The 23653-nt window shown below is 33.5% G+C and overlaps 1 protein-coding gene, 1 non-coding gene and 1 pseudogene across 5 annotated transcripts in view; 1 reads left to right on the top strand and 2 right to left on the bottom strand.

The window, feature by feature from the left end:
- The window catches only part of Ndae1 (Na[+]-driven anion exchanger 1), a 511154-nt gene that overhangs the window by 300515 nt on the left and 186986 nt on the right, over positions 1–23653 (bottom strand). The window contains exon 1 of one of the 4 annotated variants that reach the window (XM_090413211.1): positions 23371–23470. The exons of the other annotated variants lie outside the window; for them this stretch is intronic. Within the exon in view, the coding sequence (XP_090269337.1) occupies positions 23371–23437 (67 nt within the window). The 5' untranslated portion in view covers positions 23438–23470. Of the gene's footprint in view, positions 1–23370; positions 23471–23653 lie in introns of those variants that run through there. 4 annotated transcript variants of the gene reach the window in all.
- On the bottom strand, positions 8790–8964 carry LOC150109451 (U2 spliceosomal RNA; annotated as a pseudogene).
- LOC150109450 (U2 spliceosomal RNA) lies at positions 8942–9124 on the top strand. The gene has a single exon (XR_016550519.1). It is a non-coding gene; the product is annotated as a U2 spliceosomal RNA (small nuclear RNA).

Genomic DNA, 23653 nt, shown 5'->3' with positions numbered 1-23653 from the left:
AATAATAAAAAATATATATATATAAATTTTCTTATTCTTGAATTATATCGTACTATATAAATTACACAATTACAAATTATAGTTAACGCAATAAAAATGAAATTTTAAATCAGTCAAATGAATTCTTAATAATCTAACAACATTTATAACTTAATACATCACCAGTTTTATTATAATTTGTTTGAAGATTTTATTTCACAGAGTAAGCATCGACTCAGCAAAAATTTTATAAATATTCTCGATTGTTTATTATATTTTTAGTGGAAATTGTTAGTTTAAGACAATTTCCACTAAAAGACTGTGAATTCATTCTTATGCTGTGCCCAGTACCGTCGACAGGATGTAGCATAGAGGCAGCCTGCCTCACGGCACTGCTTAATAAGGGCACTCGCTCAGCTGTATTACGGCAACAAGATATTTTACAAAAATACAGCGTTTAGTTAGCAAATAAAAAAAGGCGCCATTTCCCATTGACAGTTAAATATGTGCTTATTATATTTTATTAATAAAAAAATTACAGTCATACATACTAAAACTAAACATTTTAGAACCCATTTATTAGATACTTAAGGAAACAACCCATAAAGTATCATACAATGTGAATTTCATAAACTTTTATAGTCTATATATATATATATATATATATTAAATTATATTATGCATGAATTCTCCTACTCAAATTGCGAGTCTCTATCGCCCTGAATTTCACATTAGAGTGATAACCCGCAGTAAACAATATGCCATCCCAAACAGCCATACTGCAGAAACACGAAAACCGATTAGTTTTATCATGTCACTGAATAAGGTTCACAGATGTTTGCAGACTGTGTAATATATTAATCAACAAATAGTGAAATTAGAGACAACTGGGAATATAAACACTAACTAATGAATCACATCTTCCCTCCAACAGAAACTGCTATATACTCAAGCAAACCACATGTTGCAGGTGCAACACATGGTTTTGCTTGACACTTGACCCCCCCCCCCCCCCCATCATGAACATGTTAAAACTAAGAAATATATAGTGAATGCATTTCAGATATTATGGAAATCGGTTTAAGAGAATTAGCATTTCAATTCAATTGTCAGCTTGTTTTGTTTGGGTCACTCGATCTTTTGTTAATACCTCACCAATCATATGCATTTCTTAACAGCTTCTCTTTCTCTACTGGCCAACAATCGCCACACATCTTTCACTTCTCATTGGTAATTTGTCAAGGATTGTTAATTACGTATCTCAAGTCTTAAATTACTGGTAATTTTTGCTTGATATAATGGGAAAGAAGGTGACTCTATTTGGGTAGATAACTTTGATTACACACAAGGAAACCGCTCTCCAGGACAGAAGTGATGGAGAATAGAAGCTTCTTGGTAAGTCATACCCATTTTCAGTTTTTATTTTCTGAAAACTTTAGTTTCTGAAAATCCCCACATATATCTCGCAGCACGATTTTTTAGCTTTAATTTTGGAAAAAAAGTGCGAGTTATAGACGAGTAAATACGGTAATTTTTTTAGCTTTCAAATTCTTAAGTATACATCATTGGTTAAAGACTGGATTTATAAAACGCACAAACGAGAGCAATATAGCAGATATAGAAATAAGCAATTTCACTCCTCTCATTGATGAAAAATTATTTATATTAAGTAAAAATGTATGGTATCGTTATAAATTTTGTTCTATTAAAAATAAATCTTTTTTTGTTGTTGTTCAAATGCATCTAAATTCAAATAAAATCGATATTTACAATGAAATATATTTTTATTTATTATTATTATTTTCACAAGGGTATTTTGAAAAGATACTTGGTAATAATGAAAATTAAAGAAGGGGAACACAGATATGTCAAGTTTCAGAAACACACTGATATATTCAAAAATATTTAGTCTGAAACATAGGTGTATATTATGATGTTCGTTTTCTTCAAATTCTGCTACAAATTTGGATAGACGAAATAGCGTCTATCCAAATATGTACTTCTTACATTTTTTTCAGTGTCATTTCAATTTTGAATGTGAAACATATTGAGTGTATTGTGTATCCTGTGTTTAAGTGACTTTAGACAATTTTTGGCTTTGATTTTAATTTTGTACTTATTTTTGTATTTTTGATAGACAAATAAAATTTTAAAGATGAAGTTTATAAATTATAAACATATTAATCAGCTGAGGGACCATAGATAAAAATTCCATATATATATGCGGGGTAGACTATCGGCACGTCAGGCTGACATGGCTCGAATTAAATTAATAAACATAGGTTACTTATGAACTATAAAACTCTTTAGATGATCAAAGTTTGTTTACACATACTGCAATTGGCCCTTTCTTGATACTTTTTGGTGTATTTTTGCATTATTTCACTTTGTGCGTTACAGTAACTGTGTTACTGTGCAGCTGCCTTTTGTTTTATAAAATATATTTATTGTTGTTTAGTAAATTTTTTGTGAATTTGGATTATCATTCACATAAAGTAAGTACATCTATTATGGTTTTGTTAAGTTTGAAAATTAGTTAAATCGTTTCATTTTAGTTAATTATCTTATTTTGAAAAAAAAAAGATTTTTTGTTATGTTGGGTAGACGTCTAGAAAATAAATAATTTTCAATAAGAAATTTATTTATATATTTGTTCTTGTTCTGGTTGGAAGACATTGGGGTTGGGTCCTTTTATGAATTTCTTTAATAAATAATTTTAATATTCTAGAAATTTCTTAATTATTAAACAATTACCAGAATGTAAAAAATATTAAATATCAATCAGAAATCAATCAGTGGCTAATATCTCTACATGTTAATTTTCAAAAAATACCTAAAATGTAAGCATATTTAATATTTAAAACATCTGAAAAATCAAATTCTGTAATAAAAAAAAATAGTCAGTCTTGGGCCATTCACCTTAAAAATAATAGTCGGTTAAGGGGTTAAAAAATAAGTTTATGGGAAAATTTCAGAAATTATTATTTATTTTGGTGGACAACTTTTAACGCTCTTCTTATTTTAAAGTCTAACCAAGTGTGTTAACCCCTAGATATCGGAAAAAAAAAGCCAAAGAAGTTATCTGGTGCAAAAAACAGGAAAAGACAATTGCAACGAGTACATCTGGAACATATATTGGCTGGATTGCTGAATAAATTTTTAACTTCAGGACCACATAAAAAACGAAGAACAGAAAGTTCTGATGAAGCAAGTACTCCATGTAGCTCTACTACAGAAAAAGAGAGGACACAAGATAACTATGAAAAAACATGCAAATGTTATATGCAAAAATGAAACTGGCCTGTCTACAGAAGTTGCAGCAGAAGAAATATTGGATTCCGATTCAGCGAAACACGAAACTTCAAATTTTACTTTAAATTTTAATGTTAATGATCTAGGTACTTGGCTGAATCATATAACTACCAAAGTTAGAGAATGTTTAGTTGAGCATTGCCTGTGTCAAGTAGTTAATAAAGAATTTCTCAAAGATGAATCTGGCCACAAGTTTTCCGATTCATATTATTATCGAACTTTAGCAAATGGAGAAAAACGTTTGCTAAGTTATTTAGTTTATTCATAATCATGAAATTCGGTTTTCTGTTATTATTGCAAAATATTTGGTAGTCAAAATTCTTAACTTACTAACAAATATGGTTGTAACGATTGGCAACATTTGCGTCATACACTAAAAATACACGAGACAAGTTCCGTACACATTAAAAACTGTTCAAAATATAGCGAACTTAAAATGTTACTGATTAAGAAATGCACTATTGATTGCACACAACAAAGATTATATGAAACTGAGAAAAAATATTGGCAATCTGTTATAGAACAGTTAATCTACGTAATACAGTATTTATCAAGACAGTGTATAGCTTTTAGAGGTTCTTCACAAAAACATTTTGAAAATGATAACGGCAATTTTTTAAAGTTAGTAGAAACTGTCGCTAATTTGATTCGATAATGGCAGAACACTTGCATTGCATCCAAACATCACAATAAAGGAACATTGCTCATTATTTAGGTCAGGCGTGGCCGACTTCATTCTATACGAGGGCCAATATTTGATGAGTGGTATTGTCACGGGCCGCACACTTTTAGACAGAACTTAAATAACAATAAACTCTGCATTGATCAAGGCAATTTTTTTTCAAGGGAATAGTTATATGTATTGAATTACAATATATGTTAAATCATTTTACTACTGGGAGAAAATATAAAATACTTGATTGATTTAAATATAAGTTGTTAAATTAAATTTAATTACATATTTCTGTAACCAGAGCAGAGTAAGTGACTTTCAATGATGCATTACTCTGGAGTGCATAGAAATCTACCACTCCCACTACTACAACTTGCACAGAGAAACAGCAGATATTATAAATTGAGTAATCTTTTTAAAGCAATTTTGATTCAGTGTTGAGAAATTAATTGTTTCCGTTATCAGAAATAATGAATATAACTAGTATATTAAACAGAAAATCTGGGGTTGAAAAATAGCTAAATTGAAAAAAAAAAAGAAAAAAAAATCAGCTAACGCCTTTTTATTCCCGTATATGGGGAGTAGGCGAGGCCATTTAGCCCTATCTAACTTTTGGAGACTGAGTGGGCAGTTCAATCTCCACTGGTACCAATCAGAGACAGATGGCCCTAGGCTATCACTAATTAAGCGGTTCACAGTGAAGAGAGACGGCTCAAATGTGCCGCCATCTCGTGGTCCCTAACACAATATATTTAATGTCTGAAATAATGTGGGTTCTACGGTTGATTTTCTTGAGTTTACAGGACGAAAAACCCGAGTTTCCGGGAGGAAAAACCTGCTTGCCCGTGCCAGAGATTGACTAACTTGGGAACCGGTCGAAAAAAGGCTTAGAAAAATTTCCTCTAGTCGCCGACTTGACTCGAAACCAAGGTTTTCCTTCGTGCGGCCAAGCGCCATGGTGTACAAATGCCACATCCACTGAGCTACACAGGCTGATGGGCTCAATTAGCTAATTGATAATATACATAATTTAATATAGTTTTATTGTGCTGCGGGCTGCACAAAATTACGTTACGGGCCGCATGCAGCCCTCGGGCCTGCTGTTGGCCACCTATGATTTAGGTGATAAAATACAAAATGAAATCATCCGTATAATTTCTGAAGCCATAAAACAAAAAATTTTAGAAATGGTTAAAGAGGCAAAATATTATTCATTAATTCTTGACACTATTCCAGATATAAGCCACACAAAACAATTATCTATTGTTATTAGATTTGTTAATCAAAATAAAGATACAAATATAGCAGAAATTCATGAACATTTTTTGGGTTTTCAATCTGTAGGAGATACCGCCGGGCAAGAACTATTTCAATTTATAAGAAATTATTTAAAATTATTGAATATTAACATTTCTGATTTAAGCGGCCAAGCTTATGATAACGGTTCAAATATGTGAGGCAAACATAATAGACTGCAGAAATAAATTCAAGGGCTTTTTTATTCCGTGTGCTGCTCATTCATTAAATTTGGTAGTTAATGATGCAGCTAAGATATCCTGTGAAACTATAAATTTTTTTGGGTAATACAGGAATTATAATTATTTTTCACTATCTGTGAAGAGTTGGGCTGTATTAAAAAAACATATTCGTGTTTTAAATTTGAAATCACTTTCTGCTACTAGGTGGGAAAGTAGAGCAGAAGCAATAAAGCCACTTAAAAATAATATCAAGGAAATTTACCAGGCTCTTTTTGATATTATGGAAGATAAAACTAAAGATATCGATTCTAGAGTTCAGGCAGACAACTTAATTTCAAAGATTTATTCGTTAAAATTTATTTGCTCTGTTCATGTTTGGTACGAAATCTTAAGTGTCTCATACATGTTGCAAGCAAAATAATGCAGAATTCAACATTTGATATAGGAAAAATTACAGAAAATCTTGATTATGTTATACAAGAATTAAATACTCACCGAACAGACCAATATTTTGAAAATATTATTAGAACTGCAAAAGAAGTAGCAAACGATCTTAATATTGATCCTATTTTTCCAAACATTCGCAAAAGAACAAAAACAAAAATGTTTGGTTACTAAGCATCAGATGAGACAACGCATGATCCTAAACAAAATTTTAAAATAAATTTTTTCTTTGCAATTTTAGACATGACAATAACTTCGGTCACGGAAAGATTCATACTCTTAAAACAACATAGTGAGGACTTTAAAGTTATAAGAGACATCAGCAAATTAAAAGATTGGAGCGATGAAGATTTAATGAAACATTGTAAAGATTTGAACTTAAAACTGAGCGACAATCAAGATTCCGACAATCACGAAATTGATGGTATGACTTTATTTGAGGAATTAAAAACTTTGCAGTTTTATTAAAAAAGAGTCAGCTCTTCAGGATGTTTTAAATTATATATACGAAAATAAATTAACCGACACGTTTGCTAATATGTGATTGTGATGCGTATTTATTCAACATTACCAATATCCATAGCATCAGGGGAAAGAAGTTTTTCAAACTGAAACTAATAAAAAATTATTTGAGGTCAACAATGTCTGGAGAGCATCTCACGGATTTATCAATTATATCAATTAAAAATAATATTATGGATTCATTAGACATTAAAGATATTATTAAAAATTTTGTAGCAGCTAAAGCAAGATGGATAAATATGTAAAATAAATCTACATTTATACTAATTGTTATATAGTTAAAAACATATATCCAAATTATCTTTGTTATGTAAATTTCTTTTTATATTAAAATAAAAGTAATATTTGTTTATATATATATATATACTGTTGTATTTATATATTAAGGAATAAATATTTTCGAAAATTTTTATTATTAAAAATTCCTTATTAATGAATTTCAGTGATTACAATGCTCTACTATTGTTAAATAAAATTTATTTTTATGTATGCGTATAAACTGTTTTGTACTTTTAACAAAGCAAAATTTTTCATGGAAACTTATTGTATGGGGGTGCTGAAAAATGTTTTGCACAAGGATGCCTCCTACCCACGGCGTGGCACTGCTTCCAATCAATACATGAATTATGTTGCATCATAATCTAAATCTTTCCTGATGAGTACCCCCCCCCTTTGCATTTCTAATTTGGTTTCTTCATCTCTCCTCATCCATCCATCCTAGGATGGGCTGAGTATACTAATTAGTTGTAAACCAAGGAGGTTTACAACTAATTAGTATACAGCTGGATCACCACTCCTTGCTGCATCCCTAAAGGTAGTGTTTCTAACTGTAGTCCATGTCTATTCACAGGGCAGGTTTGCCTGTTCTGGGGGACAAAAAACCTGAGTTTCCAAGTGGAAAAAAAAAAAAAAACCCTACCTCCATATGAGACTGGCTAACTCACCTTTAGTCGAAAGAGACCAGATAAAAGTTCCTCACATCACTGACAGAAATCGAACCCAGGTCTTTCTAACCAAAAGGCTTTATCTATACTGACTGAGCTGCTGCAACCTAATTCCCACTGTACTGGTTTGGTTGACTAAACTACAGGGTGTGGATTCACATTCCACTGCATTTTATATATGAGTTTTTGCAACTAAAATAATTGAAATTATAAGGAATTGTTATTAGTTTCTAAATATTTGAAATTTATACCAAACTAGTGAAACTAGTAAGTACAAATGGTGAATTTTTCAGGGTTATAATAAAAATAGATAACTAGAATTGTTCAATGCTGAAAAAAAATCATTACAATGAATAAATTCTTTCTAACAAGAATGTAAAGTCATCATGTGGCATGCATCAACTATCACTTGGTAAAGACTGAAGACAATTGTTGGAAAAACTGACAGCTGACTTGCTAAAAGATCTAATGAGAGATTTCCAGATGTCATTTAAAATAAGTCCTCAGTTTCTGTTAAGATACCCATACGAATGGATAACTATCATGAATGCTTCGTAACAGAAACAAAGAAAGTAATAAAATCATGTGAGTATGACATGGATATAATATAATTAGACTCTATAGAAAAAAAAATTCTAATTCTTTTAGAAATAAGCATATAATTATTCTTAAGTTAGGCTGGTAAAGTTCAGTGGATTTCTAAAGAAGCTTTCAAATTTATAATGGCTTCAGTGGAATAAGTTCATGTGATCTCACTTCATTGTGAGACAAGTAGACAATGTATTATATCCATGTCATACTTTCATGATTTCTTTCTGTTACTCACTGAATCATGCAATTCCAAATACACCTATTAGATTGTTCTGAAAACATAATGGAATAGAATATTTCATTGTTTTCAATTCTCATCATTGTCAAATTCCTGATTTATTTTTTAACCCAGATGAGAGATACAAATAACCTATAGCACATCAGCATCACGTGTGCAGTGCAGCTAAGGACTGAGAAAGAAGAACTCTAACATTTTTATTAAAGAACTGGAGGTTGTAGTTGTTGGGAAACTATTATGAGAATTGGAAGTAGATGGAAATAAATGAGGAAGAAGAGGAGAAGGTTTGATGTGTTTATAGTTGAACTGAAAAGGAATGTTGGGCAGCTGCTTCTGCTCTTGTTTTAACAGGTCCAACAAAAAGCAGCTCTTGTCAGCTCACTGGAACAGTTAGTGTGGAAATACCCATAGAAGAGACACAGAGCAGAAACAGTGCATCTGTGAGATAGAGCAGTATTTTTCAAACTTTTCTGACCACAACACAATAAAAAAAATTACATTTTACATCTCAATCCAGTATGTGATGCATGCGTGTGCGCACGCATGCACGCGCACACACACACACACGCTATATATATATATATATATATATATATAATGCAAACAATATTAGAAAAGCAATACTCTGAGGAAACAGATTACACAGTACCAGGTAACTCATCGCAAAGGTGAAGCAAGCTACAAGCACTTTGCCACATTCCATAAATCAGTTTAATATCGTGTAGCCCCTTATTAGATTTTAAACTGACAAGAATAGATACTACACTCCCACAAGGCAGCAAAGCAAAAAGTTAAGTATCTGTTCTTATCAGCTTAATATCTGATACAAATTTCATTGGCTCCAAGATATTGAGCCAAATTTTGGATGACAGCAAAGTGTGTGTAAACAAGGTGACCCAAGTTTCCTGGTGTTGCACTACCTCTAGGAGAGAAATGAACCACATGCACACACACAAGAAATTACTGCATATAATAAAATAAAAATAAATGTAAAAAGTGAATATCAAACACAAATTTTATTAACATTTAAATACAGCATAGAAAAAAAAAATCAAAATAAACAAAATCAGAAATTAGAAAACATTTTATTCAATTTCATGGGTGTGGTTGTCATAAAACATAGAAGGATTAATTTTTATTCATAGGAATAAAGAATTTTGCTCTCTATGCATATTGTTTCATATTGTTTTATGTATATTATTTTAAGATGAATGAAAAATGTCCCTGCATATTGATAAATATCCCTTCCCCCACAGAACACCATATTGCAAATACAAGAAAACAAATAGCTTTATTGTACCAAAAGATGCAGAGTCTATTATGTACTATATGTAATGACAATTAGTGTAAGTTGGAGACATCTGGAATGAAAACGATCTGACTGTGTAATGATAAAAGAACTCCACTCCCATAGACACTATTATATTAAGACTACTAATTTTACAATTAAAATTTAATCAAACATTTTAACTAGTATGCCATATATTTTTAAACATTCTAAAAAATGTACCAACTCAATATGCAAGAAGGACATAATATACCATTAAGCAAGTTCCCTCTTGAAGGGAAACATGGGATGTGACACAACTCAGCATGAACATGCTAAAAGCTACAAAATCTGTGAGATACTCTGATATTTTCTATTTCATTCTTAGCGACAAATCAATTTAGCAATCTGCTAAATTGATTTCACAGAACATGGGTTACAACCCGCAGCTTGAAAAACACCAAGATAGAGGATGAAGCAGGTCTGTGAAGGAAGGATCATCTATGAGCTAACTGCTCTCCACTGGACAGCATCAAGAATTTTTAGAGAGGATTTAGGTACTCTATCCCAAATATGTAACCAGTATTCTACATAAATATGGGATTTATATAGGGTTAGTAGCTGGGTGAGTGTATAGTAACATCTTTTGAAGAAAAAATGCCTGGTTTTTCGAGGCTGGAAAGAAATGGCAGTTGGAGAGGAGGGGGAATCTGACCCTGCATGATGAAGTATATTACTGAAGTTAAAGGTAAGTAAGCTGAGATCTTTTTTGGGGGGGGGGGAGGAGGCAAGTGGCATTGAAGGTGACCAAGTATCCATGATGATGATAAGGAATATCATCACGGCATCCTTGATGATATATATCCTCAAGCAGTACAGGACACTACATGAAAAGTTTAAAATACTCTTCCTAACAACAATTTTCCTGCAAATTAATCTGTCCTTTATCAATTCTAACCTACAATCTTTGCATCGAATACTTGCTTTACTAGCATTTCCTCCTCATTCTATTTAAGTGACCATACCACTTAGATTAGCACTGCTCACACAAATATGAATGCTAACAATATCAAGTTCCTTGTTTAAATATGATTCTGCCACTGATGCCATTTGTTCACAATCCAACATTTTCTTAGAACTATCATTTACTTCTTGCACAGCTCTCCGAACCACAAGTTTTTAAAACTGCCTTGTATACTGCGATTTCAGTGCATGGACTATTTTCTCTCTTATTCCATATAAATTTATTCTGTTTTACTATATGCCAGCCAGGATGGCTGGTGTATCCGCTCTCCAGCCAAAAGGCTGCAGTTTTCAATCCCACCATGGACATGAATGTTTGTGATTATCTGTGAAAATACTAGTAGTGATGATGGGCAGTAGATGGCATTGGTGTAATGATGATGGTAGTTGTGGGTCATTGTAGTTGGTGGAGGCAGAGTTATAGAGTAGGTGCCCTTCCTTGACGAGTCTTTGGACTCCCTGGAGGTGTTATGTAATAATAATAATTCTGTTGTCTCTTTCCATATTTAATTTGCCACCTTCACTAGAATTTGTGCATAAAGAGGTGAAATGTTTTACTTGTTTTATAAGTTCTCCATTCAAAATGAAGTTAAGGTTTTCTAAGTTCATTATTTTTATTTATTTTTGCTGATTTTCATTCCATATTTGTTACAGCAGTTATTCAATTTTCAATTTAGTTAAGGAATCCTAGAAATTTGTACCAGATTTATTTAAAAGTATATCATTTACAGAGAGAAGAGTGGAATATCTCAAGTTTTGATATCACTTTACTTCACAACTGATCCATATACATGATGAATCATTGTGGAGATAATGTGCACCCTTGTCTCGCATTAAACCATCTTTATCTCCATCAATTTTAACTGCTGACTTACAACTTAAGGAATCAATGTCCCATTTGCACCATATAACTATGTTATGAAAGCAGCTTTTCTCCTGAATCTCATTGTTATATTACTATGATTTCTCAATTATCTGTCTTAAGAAAAATCTGATTCTGACAAACTTTTTGGATTGAACTCAGCTTGTTCTTCTCTAAGTTTCTCTTCCACAATTTTTCTCAGCCATTTCTCAAGTATACTTGCACAAATCTTAACAGGAATGCTCAGTAGGGAAATTCCTGTAATTCTCGCATTCAGTTTTACTTCTATTTTTATAGATGGGCACTAAGAAAGCTCTACTCAAATCATCTGGAATTTCACTCTCTGATCAGGCCTTCAGAAATTAGAAGTATAGCTACTGAAAAACTTTTATACCTCCATATTTGAGCATTTCTGGTTGAATATCATGTACTTCAGCGAGGGACAAATTTAATGTTGTTGTAGCCCCCTAAAAGGAGTAAATTTTAAGATCTATACTGATACAGAGCCCCCCCCCCCCCTGTAATGTGAGACCAGAAGCTGTAGCTTGTCTAGCTTATGCATAAATCCAGTCCTTTTTCAAGTTCTGATGGCTTTTCTATCCCAAATATTGATATGTACTTCTGGCTGCATTTCTCCTGAATATTTTCTGCCACTGTTCTATCACTCCACCATGGACAGAGAAAACGAATAACGAAGATGTTTTAAAGAAAGCAAAAATGAAAAGAACATTAATGAAAATAATTAAAGAGTGAAAACTTAAATATTTTGGACATCTAACTAGACAAGAAGGCATTCAGAAATTAATATTAGAAGGAAAATTAGATGGAAAAAGGGTAAGAGGTAGACCCAGGAGAATGTGGTTTGAAGACATTAAGGACTGGACTGGTTTGAATTACCATAAATGTTCCACAGCAGCAAAAGGAAGAAAACGGTTCCGTGACATGGTTGCCAACCTCCTTCTAGGGGATGACACTTGAAGAAGTAGTTCTATCACTCAATGTTCTCAATTTTTAGCTCTGATGTTGTCAATAAACTAGCTTGTTAATTTAATAAAACTGCATTTTATTTTCCAGATATCACTTTGATTTTTGTAATCAGATACATTAGACAAAAAGTACTGATTCACAGACAGAATTCAATAAAAACTGTTCTTGTCATTCTTGATGTTTTGTTCTTCTGGTATGTGGCGTTTGGACTGTCAAATTCTACAAACAAGAAGACCTTTAAGGCAGAATAGCTTTAGACTGAAAGAGTATGGTGCCATTCAGTCTGCATGTATGAAAATGAAGGCATGACATACACACACACATCTTCCAACATTAAAAATTCTCATAATTTTATATACAAAAATCAAAGTCTCCCATAATACAACAATAATATATTAATCAACTCTGCTCTATTTCTCAGTTGCTATTAACACTTATTTTCAACATAGAAGATTTTACAGATCGACTTCACCCTAATAGTGAATACAGAAATCAGATAGATAACATTGCTGCCAGCAAAAGATGAAGAAATGCCATTCAAACAGCAAAAACACTATCTGGTGAAGACTGTGGAACAAATCATGAATTATTGATAGCTGCAGTTAAATTGAAATTAAGGGCTAAGACAAACAAAAGAACAGTATCGAATCTGATTTAAATTATATCAGTTATGCATTTTCATACTGAAAAGAAGAACATATAGGAAAGTTTTAAAGTGAATAAAAATTGAGCAGCTCTCAGATGTGAACTGTAGACTAAAATACACAAAGATTATTGAAGAAAAAATGAAAGAATTGAGAACAGGAACCAAATTTTGAAGATTCGGTGGCAAGCCTTGAAGAAAACCCTGAATCAATCAGGGTTTTCTTCAAGCTAGAGAGGCATGTGGTGAAGTTGTCTGCAAGGATAGAAAAATTAGAACTCCATGGCAGATACAGGAAATTAAAGAGGCAGTGAAGGAAAAGAAGAAAGCATATCAAAAGTTGCAAAAAAGTCAGCTTGTGCTCTTAGAGAATACAGAGACAAATGTAAGAAACCTAAACACTGTGTAAAACTAGCTAAACAAAAGTCATGAGAAGACTTTGGTAAGAACATAGAAAATAAATATCAAAAAGATAGCAAGATATTCTAAAGGTTGTTGAAGAAGCTCAGAAATTATTATTATTATTATCCAGGCCTCCATGAAGTCAAAAGACTCATCGTGGGCGGTCGTTTTTAGGAAACACAAAGTTTATCATACCACTCATTGAACTCAATGAACGTTCTTCCAGTCCCACAGCTTCACTGGTATCCAGAGTACTCAGTATTTGGAACACACTCTCTCCTCTTGTACCTCAAAACCCTGAACTTGCCCTATCACTCTAGTATTAAAACTTTCTCCAGGATGAAATACTTCAATAAAGTGCTCATCGAACAACTCCACTATGTCCTCTGAGGAAAGAATGCTGTAAAAGAAATTAGAGATAATAAAGGTGACATGAAAACTGGAGAAAAAGATATCCCTTGAAGTATGGAGTAATTACTTTGAAAAATTGCTAAATGAAACAAGCAGTGATAGCACAATGGTAAAAAAAAAACTCTCAACAGGCATGCAGTCAGGAATACATATCCATACTTGAAGCCAATGGCCTGAAATGTGGAAAGGCAGCAGGAGTAGATGATATTCAACCAGCAATGTTCAAGTATGGAGTATAAAAGTCTTACAGTGGCTGCACTGCATAGTTCAGAAGGCCTAGACAGACGGATGAATTCCAGATGATTAGAGTAGAGCTCTCATAGTACCCATATATAAAAAGGGGAAATAAAACTGAATGTGAGAATTACAGAGGTATTTCTCCGCTGAGTATATTCCAGGTAAGATTTACGCAAGTATACTTGAGAAACAGTTGAGAAGGATTGTGGAAGAAAAGCTTATTGAAAAACAAGTTGGATTCATGCCAAATAGAAGCTGTCAGGATCAGATCTTCCCAAATAGTTGAGAAATCATGGGAATATAACAAAGATCTGTATTTAAGTTTTGTAGATCTGAAAAAGGCATATGACAAGGTGCCAAGAGAGAAGCTATTCAATACACTACAGTTATATGGTGTCGATGAGGCATTATATCAAGCAATCTTAGTCTTTATTTGAGTTGTAAGCCAACAGTTAGAATTGAAAGAAGTACAGGGAGATGGTTTAAGGTTAAATCTGGTGTCAGACGAGGATGTAATTATCTCCTCTGTTATTCATTATCTATATGAATCACATTATGAAGGCAATTGGTATTAAACCTGATATCAAAATTGGAGATGTTAATGTCAGCTCTTTGCTTCATGCAGATGATGTTATACTTCTAAATAAATCCACTACAAGTCTGCAAGATTCCCTGGCCATATTGAATAACTGTTGTAATAGATGTGGTATGAAGGTTAGCAATAACAAGACAAAGACAATGAAAATAGGCAGAAGCATTGAAATTATCAACTGCATTGTGAATGGAGAACCTATAGAACAAGTGAAGCATTTCAGCTACTTAGGCATGATTTTTAGTGAAGACGGTAAATTAAATATGGAAATAGACAACAGAATCAACAAAATTGGTATGGTAGGAAGTCAACTAAATGGAATATGGAATAAGAGAGAAATTAGTCAAAACACTAAATTAGTTGTATACAAGACAGTGTTCAAACCAATTTTAACTTATGTATCTAAGAGATGGGTCAGAAGCAAAACACTTGACACCAAAGACTAGAGACCGCAGATATGAGAGTCCTGAGAAAAATGGATGGCATCAATGGCAACATCATATTCAAAACAAGGATATTAGGAAAGAACTTGACATTGTCAGCATCCAGGAATGCATTAGTAGAGCTAATCTCAGGTGGTATGGTCACTTAAACAGAATGGGCGAAGAAAGATTAGCAAAACAAGTGCTTTTTGCCAGGTTGACAGGAAAAAGACCCAGAGGAAGACCAGACCAAGATATAAGTGGATTGATATGGTAAAAAGTGCCTTAGAAGATAGACATATAAGATCTGATAATGTTGGAGTCTTGACAGGTGACAGACTGATTTGGAGGAAAATTGAAGATAGGAAGTTGGTAAATTTTTCGTGTAGTACTATCATATCTGTACACCCCTTGAGGGTACATGACAGGAATTTGATGATTATGGAGTTATGCATTTAAAGTAGAAGTCAGAAAGAAATTAAAATGTTCAGAGAGGAAGAGAAAAGAACTGTAGGAATAAATGAATACACAGTAACAGAAGCAAAGAAGAATCTAAGCAAAGCAACAAGAAAGAAATATTGTAAATGGTTGTCAGAAGAAGCTATTCAAATAGCACAAAAAAAAAGAAGAAAAATTGTAATAGATGTGGTATGAAGGTCAGTAATAACAAGAAAAAGAATGAAAATAGGCAGAAGCATTTAAAATATCAACTGCATTGTGATTGATATTTTAAATGCTTCTGCTTATTTTCATTGTCTTTTTCTTAGGTACGATTTTTAGTGAAGATGGTACTAGAGAAACTCCAGAGAAACAAAGGAAGGGTTAAACAATTGCATTCAGATTTCCAGAGACAGGCCAGGAAAGATAAAGAAAAATATCTAAACAAAACATGCAAGGGAATTGAAGAATGTAACATTACAGGTAGAACAAGAGTCTATTCAGAAAGATAAATGAAGTTACAGGGAAGTTTATCTCTAGTTTAGGAGCATAAAAAGTACCGTATTTTTCTGTGTATAAGATGATACTTTTTTCTAAAATTTTTAGACCAAAAATGTGTGGTCGTCTTATACACAGGAGGTAACTAGTTGAGCAACCCGGGACTGCCGTAGCGAAACTGCCAGTACCTTGTCTCCGCAAACAGGCTTCCGCCAATCAGTAGCCTTTGTTAACTCTGTTGATTGACATCATTAACGGCTGATTCTGATTAAACCAATCAGAACCCTGAAAGCATTCATACGTCTGCAGCTTGTTGGCAGGGTAAGTTAATGCATTAACAATATTTTGAGCACTAGCCCATAAAAATGTCCGAAAATAAAAAATGATTGTCATATTCTTCAAAATTCAAGTTAAAAATCATCAATTACGCAAAAGAACATGGAAATAAAGCTTCAGAGAGACAGTTTGGACCTCCTCCCACTGAGGAGAAACCAAGAAGAACAACTACTCTAGATGTCAAAATAGAAGAGGGCATTAAGAGGAAAACCAAAAAAAATGACCAAACTTGGAGGCTTAAGACTTGGATTATGGAGCAGCACCAGAGTGGGATATGTATGTGTCAACCAAGCTTAATCAATATGAGGCAAAAAGGTTTGCAAGAGAAATGAACAGTGTTGATTTCACAAGAAAGTCAAAATGGTACTTCATGAGGAGAGAAGGGTTGACCATGAGAACATGAACCAAGTTAGCACAGAAAATGCCACCAACATATGAGGATAAAATCCAACAGTTTTACTCCTATGTCATAAAACTTTGAAAAAAAAAAATGCTTTTGAACCAAGTCAGATTGCAAACATGGATGAGTTGCCTCTCAGTTTCGATGTACCTTCCACCAGAACTGTTGATATGAAAGGGGTCAAAACAGTGGCAATCAAAACAAGTGACCATGAAAAAACACACTATACTGCTGTCCTTTCATGCTGTGCAGATGGTACCAAACTGCCTCATATGCTCATTTTTAAGAGGAAAATGTATCCTAAAGAGAGCATACCACCTGGCATTCTTGTCCAAGTTCATGAGAATGACTGGATGAATGAAGAGATCATGGCTATTTGGTTTGCAAAGGTTTGGTCCAGAAGACCTGGAGCTCTCGAAGAGGCCAGCTCTGCTCGTGTCTGATCAGTTCAGAGCCCTATTTGTCTTTTAAGAGAAAAGACAAATAGGGTTGCAGAGAATTTGCAAACACATCTAGCAGTTATTCCTGGTGGACTTGCAGGTCAGCTACAGCCACTAGATATTTCTATCAACAAGCCCTTCAAAGCTCTGATGAAAGAATAATAATGGAATAAATGGATGCATAAATAGGTAATAACTTGACACTGACAGGAAGAGTGAAAAAACCAACCATTACTGGGTCCTAAACTTATGGAATGGAGTCAAGCAAGAGATGGTTGTGAAGTCTTTCAAGAAATGTAGAATCAGCAATGCCATGGATGGAACTGAGAATGATCTCATATATATAGACAGTGACTCAGAAGACAGCAGTGATACAGTAGAGGTTGAAGAAAGTGATATGTCCGGAACTAATAGTGATGAAGAAAATTACATGCCCAGAACAGAGTGATGCATAATTTCTTAGTATGTATTTTAAAAATAATACTTTGAATATTTAAAAAAAATATCAAATGTGTTCTGTTTTATGTTTAAAATATTGATTTCTTAATTTTGAGTTCAAAAAAGTAGGGTTCATCTTATACAAGAAAAATATGGTAATTTGGGAATAAGTTGGATTGAAGAATGAAAAAAAAAAAAAAAAAAAAAAGGATGGAAGAAGTATTATTATTATTATTTGACCCCTCCAGGGAGTCCAAAAACTCACTGAGGGAGAGCACCTGCTGTACAACTCAGTCTCCACCACTCAATCCACTAACTACGGCAACGCCATCTACCACCGACCACCACCACCACCACCACTAGTATTTCCACAGACAATCACAAACATCCATGCTCACAGTGGGATTCGAACCCACAGCCTTTTGGCTGGAGAGCGGATACACTAACCACTCGCCGGCCAGGCTGGCTGAGTAGTCAGTGTAGTATGTAGTGTAGTATGTCGATATTAATATCTTTCTTTGAACAAGAAAGATATTAATATCGAAGCAGAATTCGATGAAAGGAGAGAATTTGTTGAGGAACTCTTGACAATGAAAAGTGAAGTGATATCAGCAGTGGAATAGCTGCCAAAAGAAAAGCTCCTGGAGCTGATGGAGTGTCAGTGGAATGATTGAGAGCAGCTCAGCATAGTGTAGTATATATTAACTGAAATTTGTCAACAGATTTCAAAGAAAATATGCTGGTCTAGAGATTGGAAACATCGATATTCACCCTAATTCTAAAAAAAAATTAAATCACAGAGATTGTGAGAATTACAGAACCATCACTTTAATTTCACATGAAAGTGATCCAAAAAAAAGGCTGGAACCATATGTGAATAGAGAAATGCCAGAAGAACAGGCAGGCTTTAGGAGAGGTTCTTCTACCTCTAATAAACATGAAATGGATTATGGAAAAAAAAAAGATAATTTCAAAATTCATCTGTTCTATTTATTATAAGAAAACTTTTGATTGTGTAGATCACAACAGACTGTAGAATGTGATGAGATCAATGGGAATACCTGAGCGCACAATTCTCTTGATTAGAGAGCTGTATAACAACCAAGAATCTTCAGTAAAAACAGACTATGTTTGAGTGGAAAAAGGGGTGTGGCAGGAATGTATATTGTCACCCTATCTTTTAATATTTATAGTGGATATAATGTGAGAATGGCCAACTTAGACAAAGACCTAGTAGAAATTAAAATTGGTGGTAGAAAAATAATTTAAGATATGCAGATGATACAGTTTCACAGCAGAAACTAAGAAAGATCTGGAACAGTAGATTCTGTTAGTTAAGAGGTAAAGCAAAAAAAGCTTGATTTAAACATTGGCAAAACAAAAGTGATAGCTTCTGACAATTGAGATGAATTTAAGATTGAGGGAGATAAAACAGAGGTGGTTGAAAATTATGATCTACTGGTGTCCAGAATAAGAAATGATGGTCAATATGAAGATGAAATTAAAAGAGGTATAACCATGGAGAAAAAAAAAGCTATGTTAAACTAGAGAAAAATTCTGAAAGACAGAGATGTTAGTAAGGTCACGAAAGTTACAACTGTCAAAGCAATAATATTTCCATTAGTGATGTATGGATGTGAGAGAGTTGGATTATTAAGAAGAAAGAAAGTGAACTGATTCATTTGAATTGTGGGTATGGAGGAAACTATTAAGAATCCCATGGGCTGCCAGAATGACTAAATGTTTTAGAGAACATAAAGACAGAATGTTACTTAGAGCAATGATCACTAAACAGAAGTTAATGTACTTTGGGTATATTATGTGAGCAGACAAAGCATTGGAAAAAGCAGTTATGTTAGGAAATGAGGGCATGAGAAGAAAAAGGCCACAAAAGAGTTGGATGGATAACATAAAGAACTAACCAACTTAAATTTCCTATGTTGAAAGAAAAGAGAAGTGGCTACACGAGATGAAGAGTCTTTGTGCCTTTGTTCACAAGATCACAAAGTCTCCTCGAAAACTAAATGGCACATAACAATTAACTCCAAATCTCAAACCTAAAATATTGCTTCACACACATGCTTGTGTGTGTGTGTGAACTAATATTTTAGGTTTGAGAGTTGGAGTTAAGAGCAACTGGAGGAAATGTCAAAGTTGATTAATACAGTATGTATATAACTTCCAATACATATCTTCTTGACAGGTTAGAATATGAAATTTCTCTTATTTTTATTTTATTTTATTTATTTATTTTTTTTTTTTGTGATTTGCACTCATGAAAGGTTATTAGTAAACCTATAGTACATTTGTACCATGGATCGGCTAAAGATTTTTTTTTTTTTTTCATTTTTATCAGTTTTATATATTTTTTGTAATTATTTATTTTTACATAGTTTGGAAATTCTGTTCTAAAGATCAAACACAGAACTTTTTCAAGCCACTTCAGGCCTCCAATAAGCAGGACAGCCATCTCACAGTAGGCACTGCAATTCATCTTCTACCTAAAGACAATCACAAACATCCACGCCCAGGGCTGGATTCAAACCCATAACCTATTGGTTGGATAGTGGTTATGCTAACCACTTGGCCAACCAGGCCAGCAATATACATATAAGCAATAAAGACCATTTCACAGGTGGCTATCCCATGGTATGTTATAAACATTTATTCCAATATGAATAAATTATGTTATCCATCCAAATCTAGTTAATAATTTTGAATTTTGTCTTACGAATTATGTAAAATTATAAATTCCATGTTGTATACAAATATAAAAGAAAATATAGAAAAAATAATTTTGTTTGTGTATTTACATACATAAATCAAAATATAATTAGAAAAAAAAATTATTTAATTTCTAATTTTTGTTATTTCACACTATGTTCTTTTTTGTGTGTTGAAATCTGGCAGACTTACCTATTTAATAAACAGAACATGAGGCAGCAGCACAGGGAAGGGGAGGGGAGGAGATGAAGTGTGTGTTATACACATTAATTTGTTCAAAAAAGGAAAGAACAAGTAACCAGATTGCTGTGATTGTACAAAGAATAAAGTAGTAATAAGTGTTGGTAATACCTGTCAAAATGCATTTATACAATGTCCAAGAATGACTTCATGAAGTTTTTTTTTAAAAAAACAGTGTCTCTATGTCATCAAATGTGCTGTAATCTTTCAAAATTTGAACCTCATGAATAAAATTCACACAAAGCCAAATCTGATAAATACAGAGGCTTTATACATGATTAATTCTATAATTGGTCAAATGTTCATTGACAAATTATTTTCTCAGTTCTCTTCTATTAATAAACACAATTCAAACTTTAATAAAACATGCTTCAGGTTCAGATCTTAAATTCAGATATATAAGCTTGCAGAAATTCCAACCTTTTCAACTATCTTCTGTCTAGTTAATAATTTTCTAACTGTATTGTCCCCACAAATTTTGGTGATGTTTCAACATTGATGGTCATTCAGAACATGGAGTTTCAAATGATGAGGTTCTCTGCTTAAATTGAGGTAACAAATTAGGACTTGTGTATATCCCATATCAATTCGCATGTAATTTTCAATAATTACATGTATTTCACTTTGCAAATTTGCCAATTTTAAAACAATTTAATACAATCACATTGCTCTGTACTTTCCCACATTACATAAATCACCATAATAAGCAGTGGGCTATTTCTTAAATTACATACACAGATATGGTCTACACCACTAAAATCTCCCTCTCTCTCACTCATACTTGATGGGGGAGAGAGAGAAAGAGAGACTCCACAGCTCAGTCAATATTATTATTAATATTGACTGAGCTCCAAGGAGTCCTTAGACTCATCAAGGGAGGCCCAATATCATATCAAGAACAACTATTCAACTATTCAACATTCACACAGTATCTATCATACTTCACCTTGAACTCATTTACAGTCATGACACCCACAACAGACTCTGATAGCTTATTCCAGTCATTTACCACTCTCCAAGTAAAAAACCTAGCTCTAACACCCTTGCTAACCACACTCTTACCAAGCTTCCATGGATGGCCCCTAGTCCTCCCACTACCAGTCCTATTCTCAAAAATATCTTCTGAATTAATCTTATAGAAACCCTTCAGTAATTTGAATGTCTCAATCATATCACCCCTTTTTCGCCTATCAACCAATTTCTGCAGCCCACAAATCTTCAACCTGTTCTTGTAAGGTTCATTCCATAGTCCTCTATTATCTTGGTCACTCGTCTCTCTAGATCCTCTCCACCTCCTCCCCATCGAGAAGAAACCCTGGAGCCCATAAGAAATATAAGCAATGCCCTTTGGCTGAAAAGACTTGGGTTCGAATTCCATCTAGGATGAAAAGAACCTTTATCAGGGCTTTTCAGCTGAAGGTAAAGCCAGTCTCATACAGAGGTGGCAGGGTTTTTCCTTCCAGAAACTCAGATTTTTCATCCTGCAAAACAGGCAGAAGAACACAGCCACAGCAGACAATGAAGATAGGATTAACTCTCCTATCATGAGCAGCATAATGTTCATAAGCCAAGTTACTTGGCTGTCACAGGTCACTGAGCCTAAAATGAAAAGTAAGATGGGATGAGATATTTATCCAGTTCAGATGCACTTTGAACAGAGCTTTTACATTAATACAGGGTGTCTGAAAAAGAACTCTAGGGTTTTCAATGAAATTTATTTTATGACATTTTGAAGCAGAAATGTATGTAGCATATATTATCAAAGTACAATGTTACAAGTTTGATTACCCGTGTGCACCATTTACAGTCCTACAGACATCAGAACATAATTCCACGTCAGACCACACTCGGATAAGTATATCCATAGGAACTGTTTCTATGGTTGCTATTATTCTATGACACAGTGGGAGAGAGACTGAATTTTTTTCTTTGATACACAATGCCTTTCATGCAGTCCCAAAGGAAGAAATCCATTGTAGTCAAATTGGGAATGCACAGTAGCCAAACAATGAGACCTCCTCTGCCTATTAATTTTCCTTGGAATCAGTTGTTGAGCACAGTCCACACAGTTGCTGCATAATATGGCAGGACTCCATTCCTGTTGAAAAATAAGGCCCTCCACATTCTCAATCTGGGGAAACACAAAGTTCTCTAGCATACCGAGATATGCCACACTCGTAATTGTGATAAAGCTACATTTTATGATTATGCCATTTGAGATTTTCAAAACAATGTACTACTGACTTTGGCAAATCAACTGATTTCTGTGGCATACAAATTATTGATTATTGATATGGAATTTAATAATCAAATTTATTAACTTCATAAACTTCCTACCACACCAAATACTGGCTACTGTTGCTTCATTCCCTACTTTGGAGGTGCATCAAATATTTTTGAAAATGCAGGTGTGTGTGTGTGTGTGTGTGTGTGTGTGTGTGTGTGTGCGTGCGTGCGTGTATATAAAAGTTATTTTATATGTAAATAGTTTTAATGATTATTAAATAATTTTAAAAAATGAATTAAACTACCATGATATTTAAATACATAATTCTATTAATCAGTCACATACATAACAAACTAATCTAACTGCAAACCTATATAATAATGTATTCTTTTAATACAAATACAAAATGCTATTAATGGGGCGGTCAAAACGTTTGTTAAAAAATATTGGGTTAATTGTTAATAGTCGCTATTTCAAACCATCAATACATGTTGGAAGCCGTAAAATCAAGACAAAAAACATGACATGCTACAATATGAACTTCATGCAAAACAGAATTACAAAACCAAACAGCAAACCCTGTGTTTAACTAAAAGTTTTACCAAGAGCAGCCAGGTACTTGAAGATGGATTTCCCATCCCCTGTAGCTGAGGGGGAACTAGGACTCATTGGAGTTGTGGGGGTTGAATCCCCACCCTCTTTGTCCAATTGAGCTGTGAGGTAGGGGCATAGAAATTGTTTATCAGCTACAGGTAGACGGCAGAATAAAGGACCCTTCCCAAAATTATTAATAAACAAACTCAAATTTTAATTTTTAAATTGCAAAATTAAAACAGAATAAACTGAAAATATTTGCATTAGTGCATAAAACTATATTTTAATTAA

This window comes from Typopeltis vanoorti, chromosome 2 (assembly GCF_054136105.1).
Source record: "Typopeltis vanoorti isolate ZY-2024b chromosome 2, IOZ_Tvanoo_1.0, whole genome shotgun sequence".
NCBI classification, from domain to species: Eukaryota; Metazoa; Arthropoda; class Arachnida; order Uropygi; family Thelyphonidae; genus Typopeltis; species Typopeltis vanoorti.
Note: the sequence above shows the minus strand (reverse complement) of the source record. Positions and strands in the feature narration are given on the sequence as shown.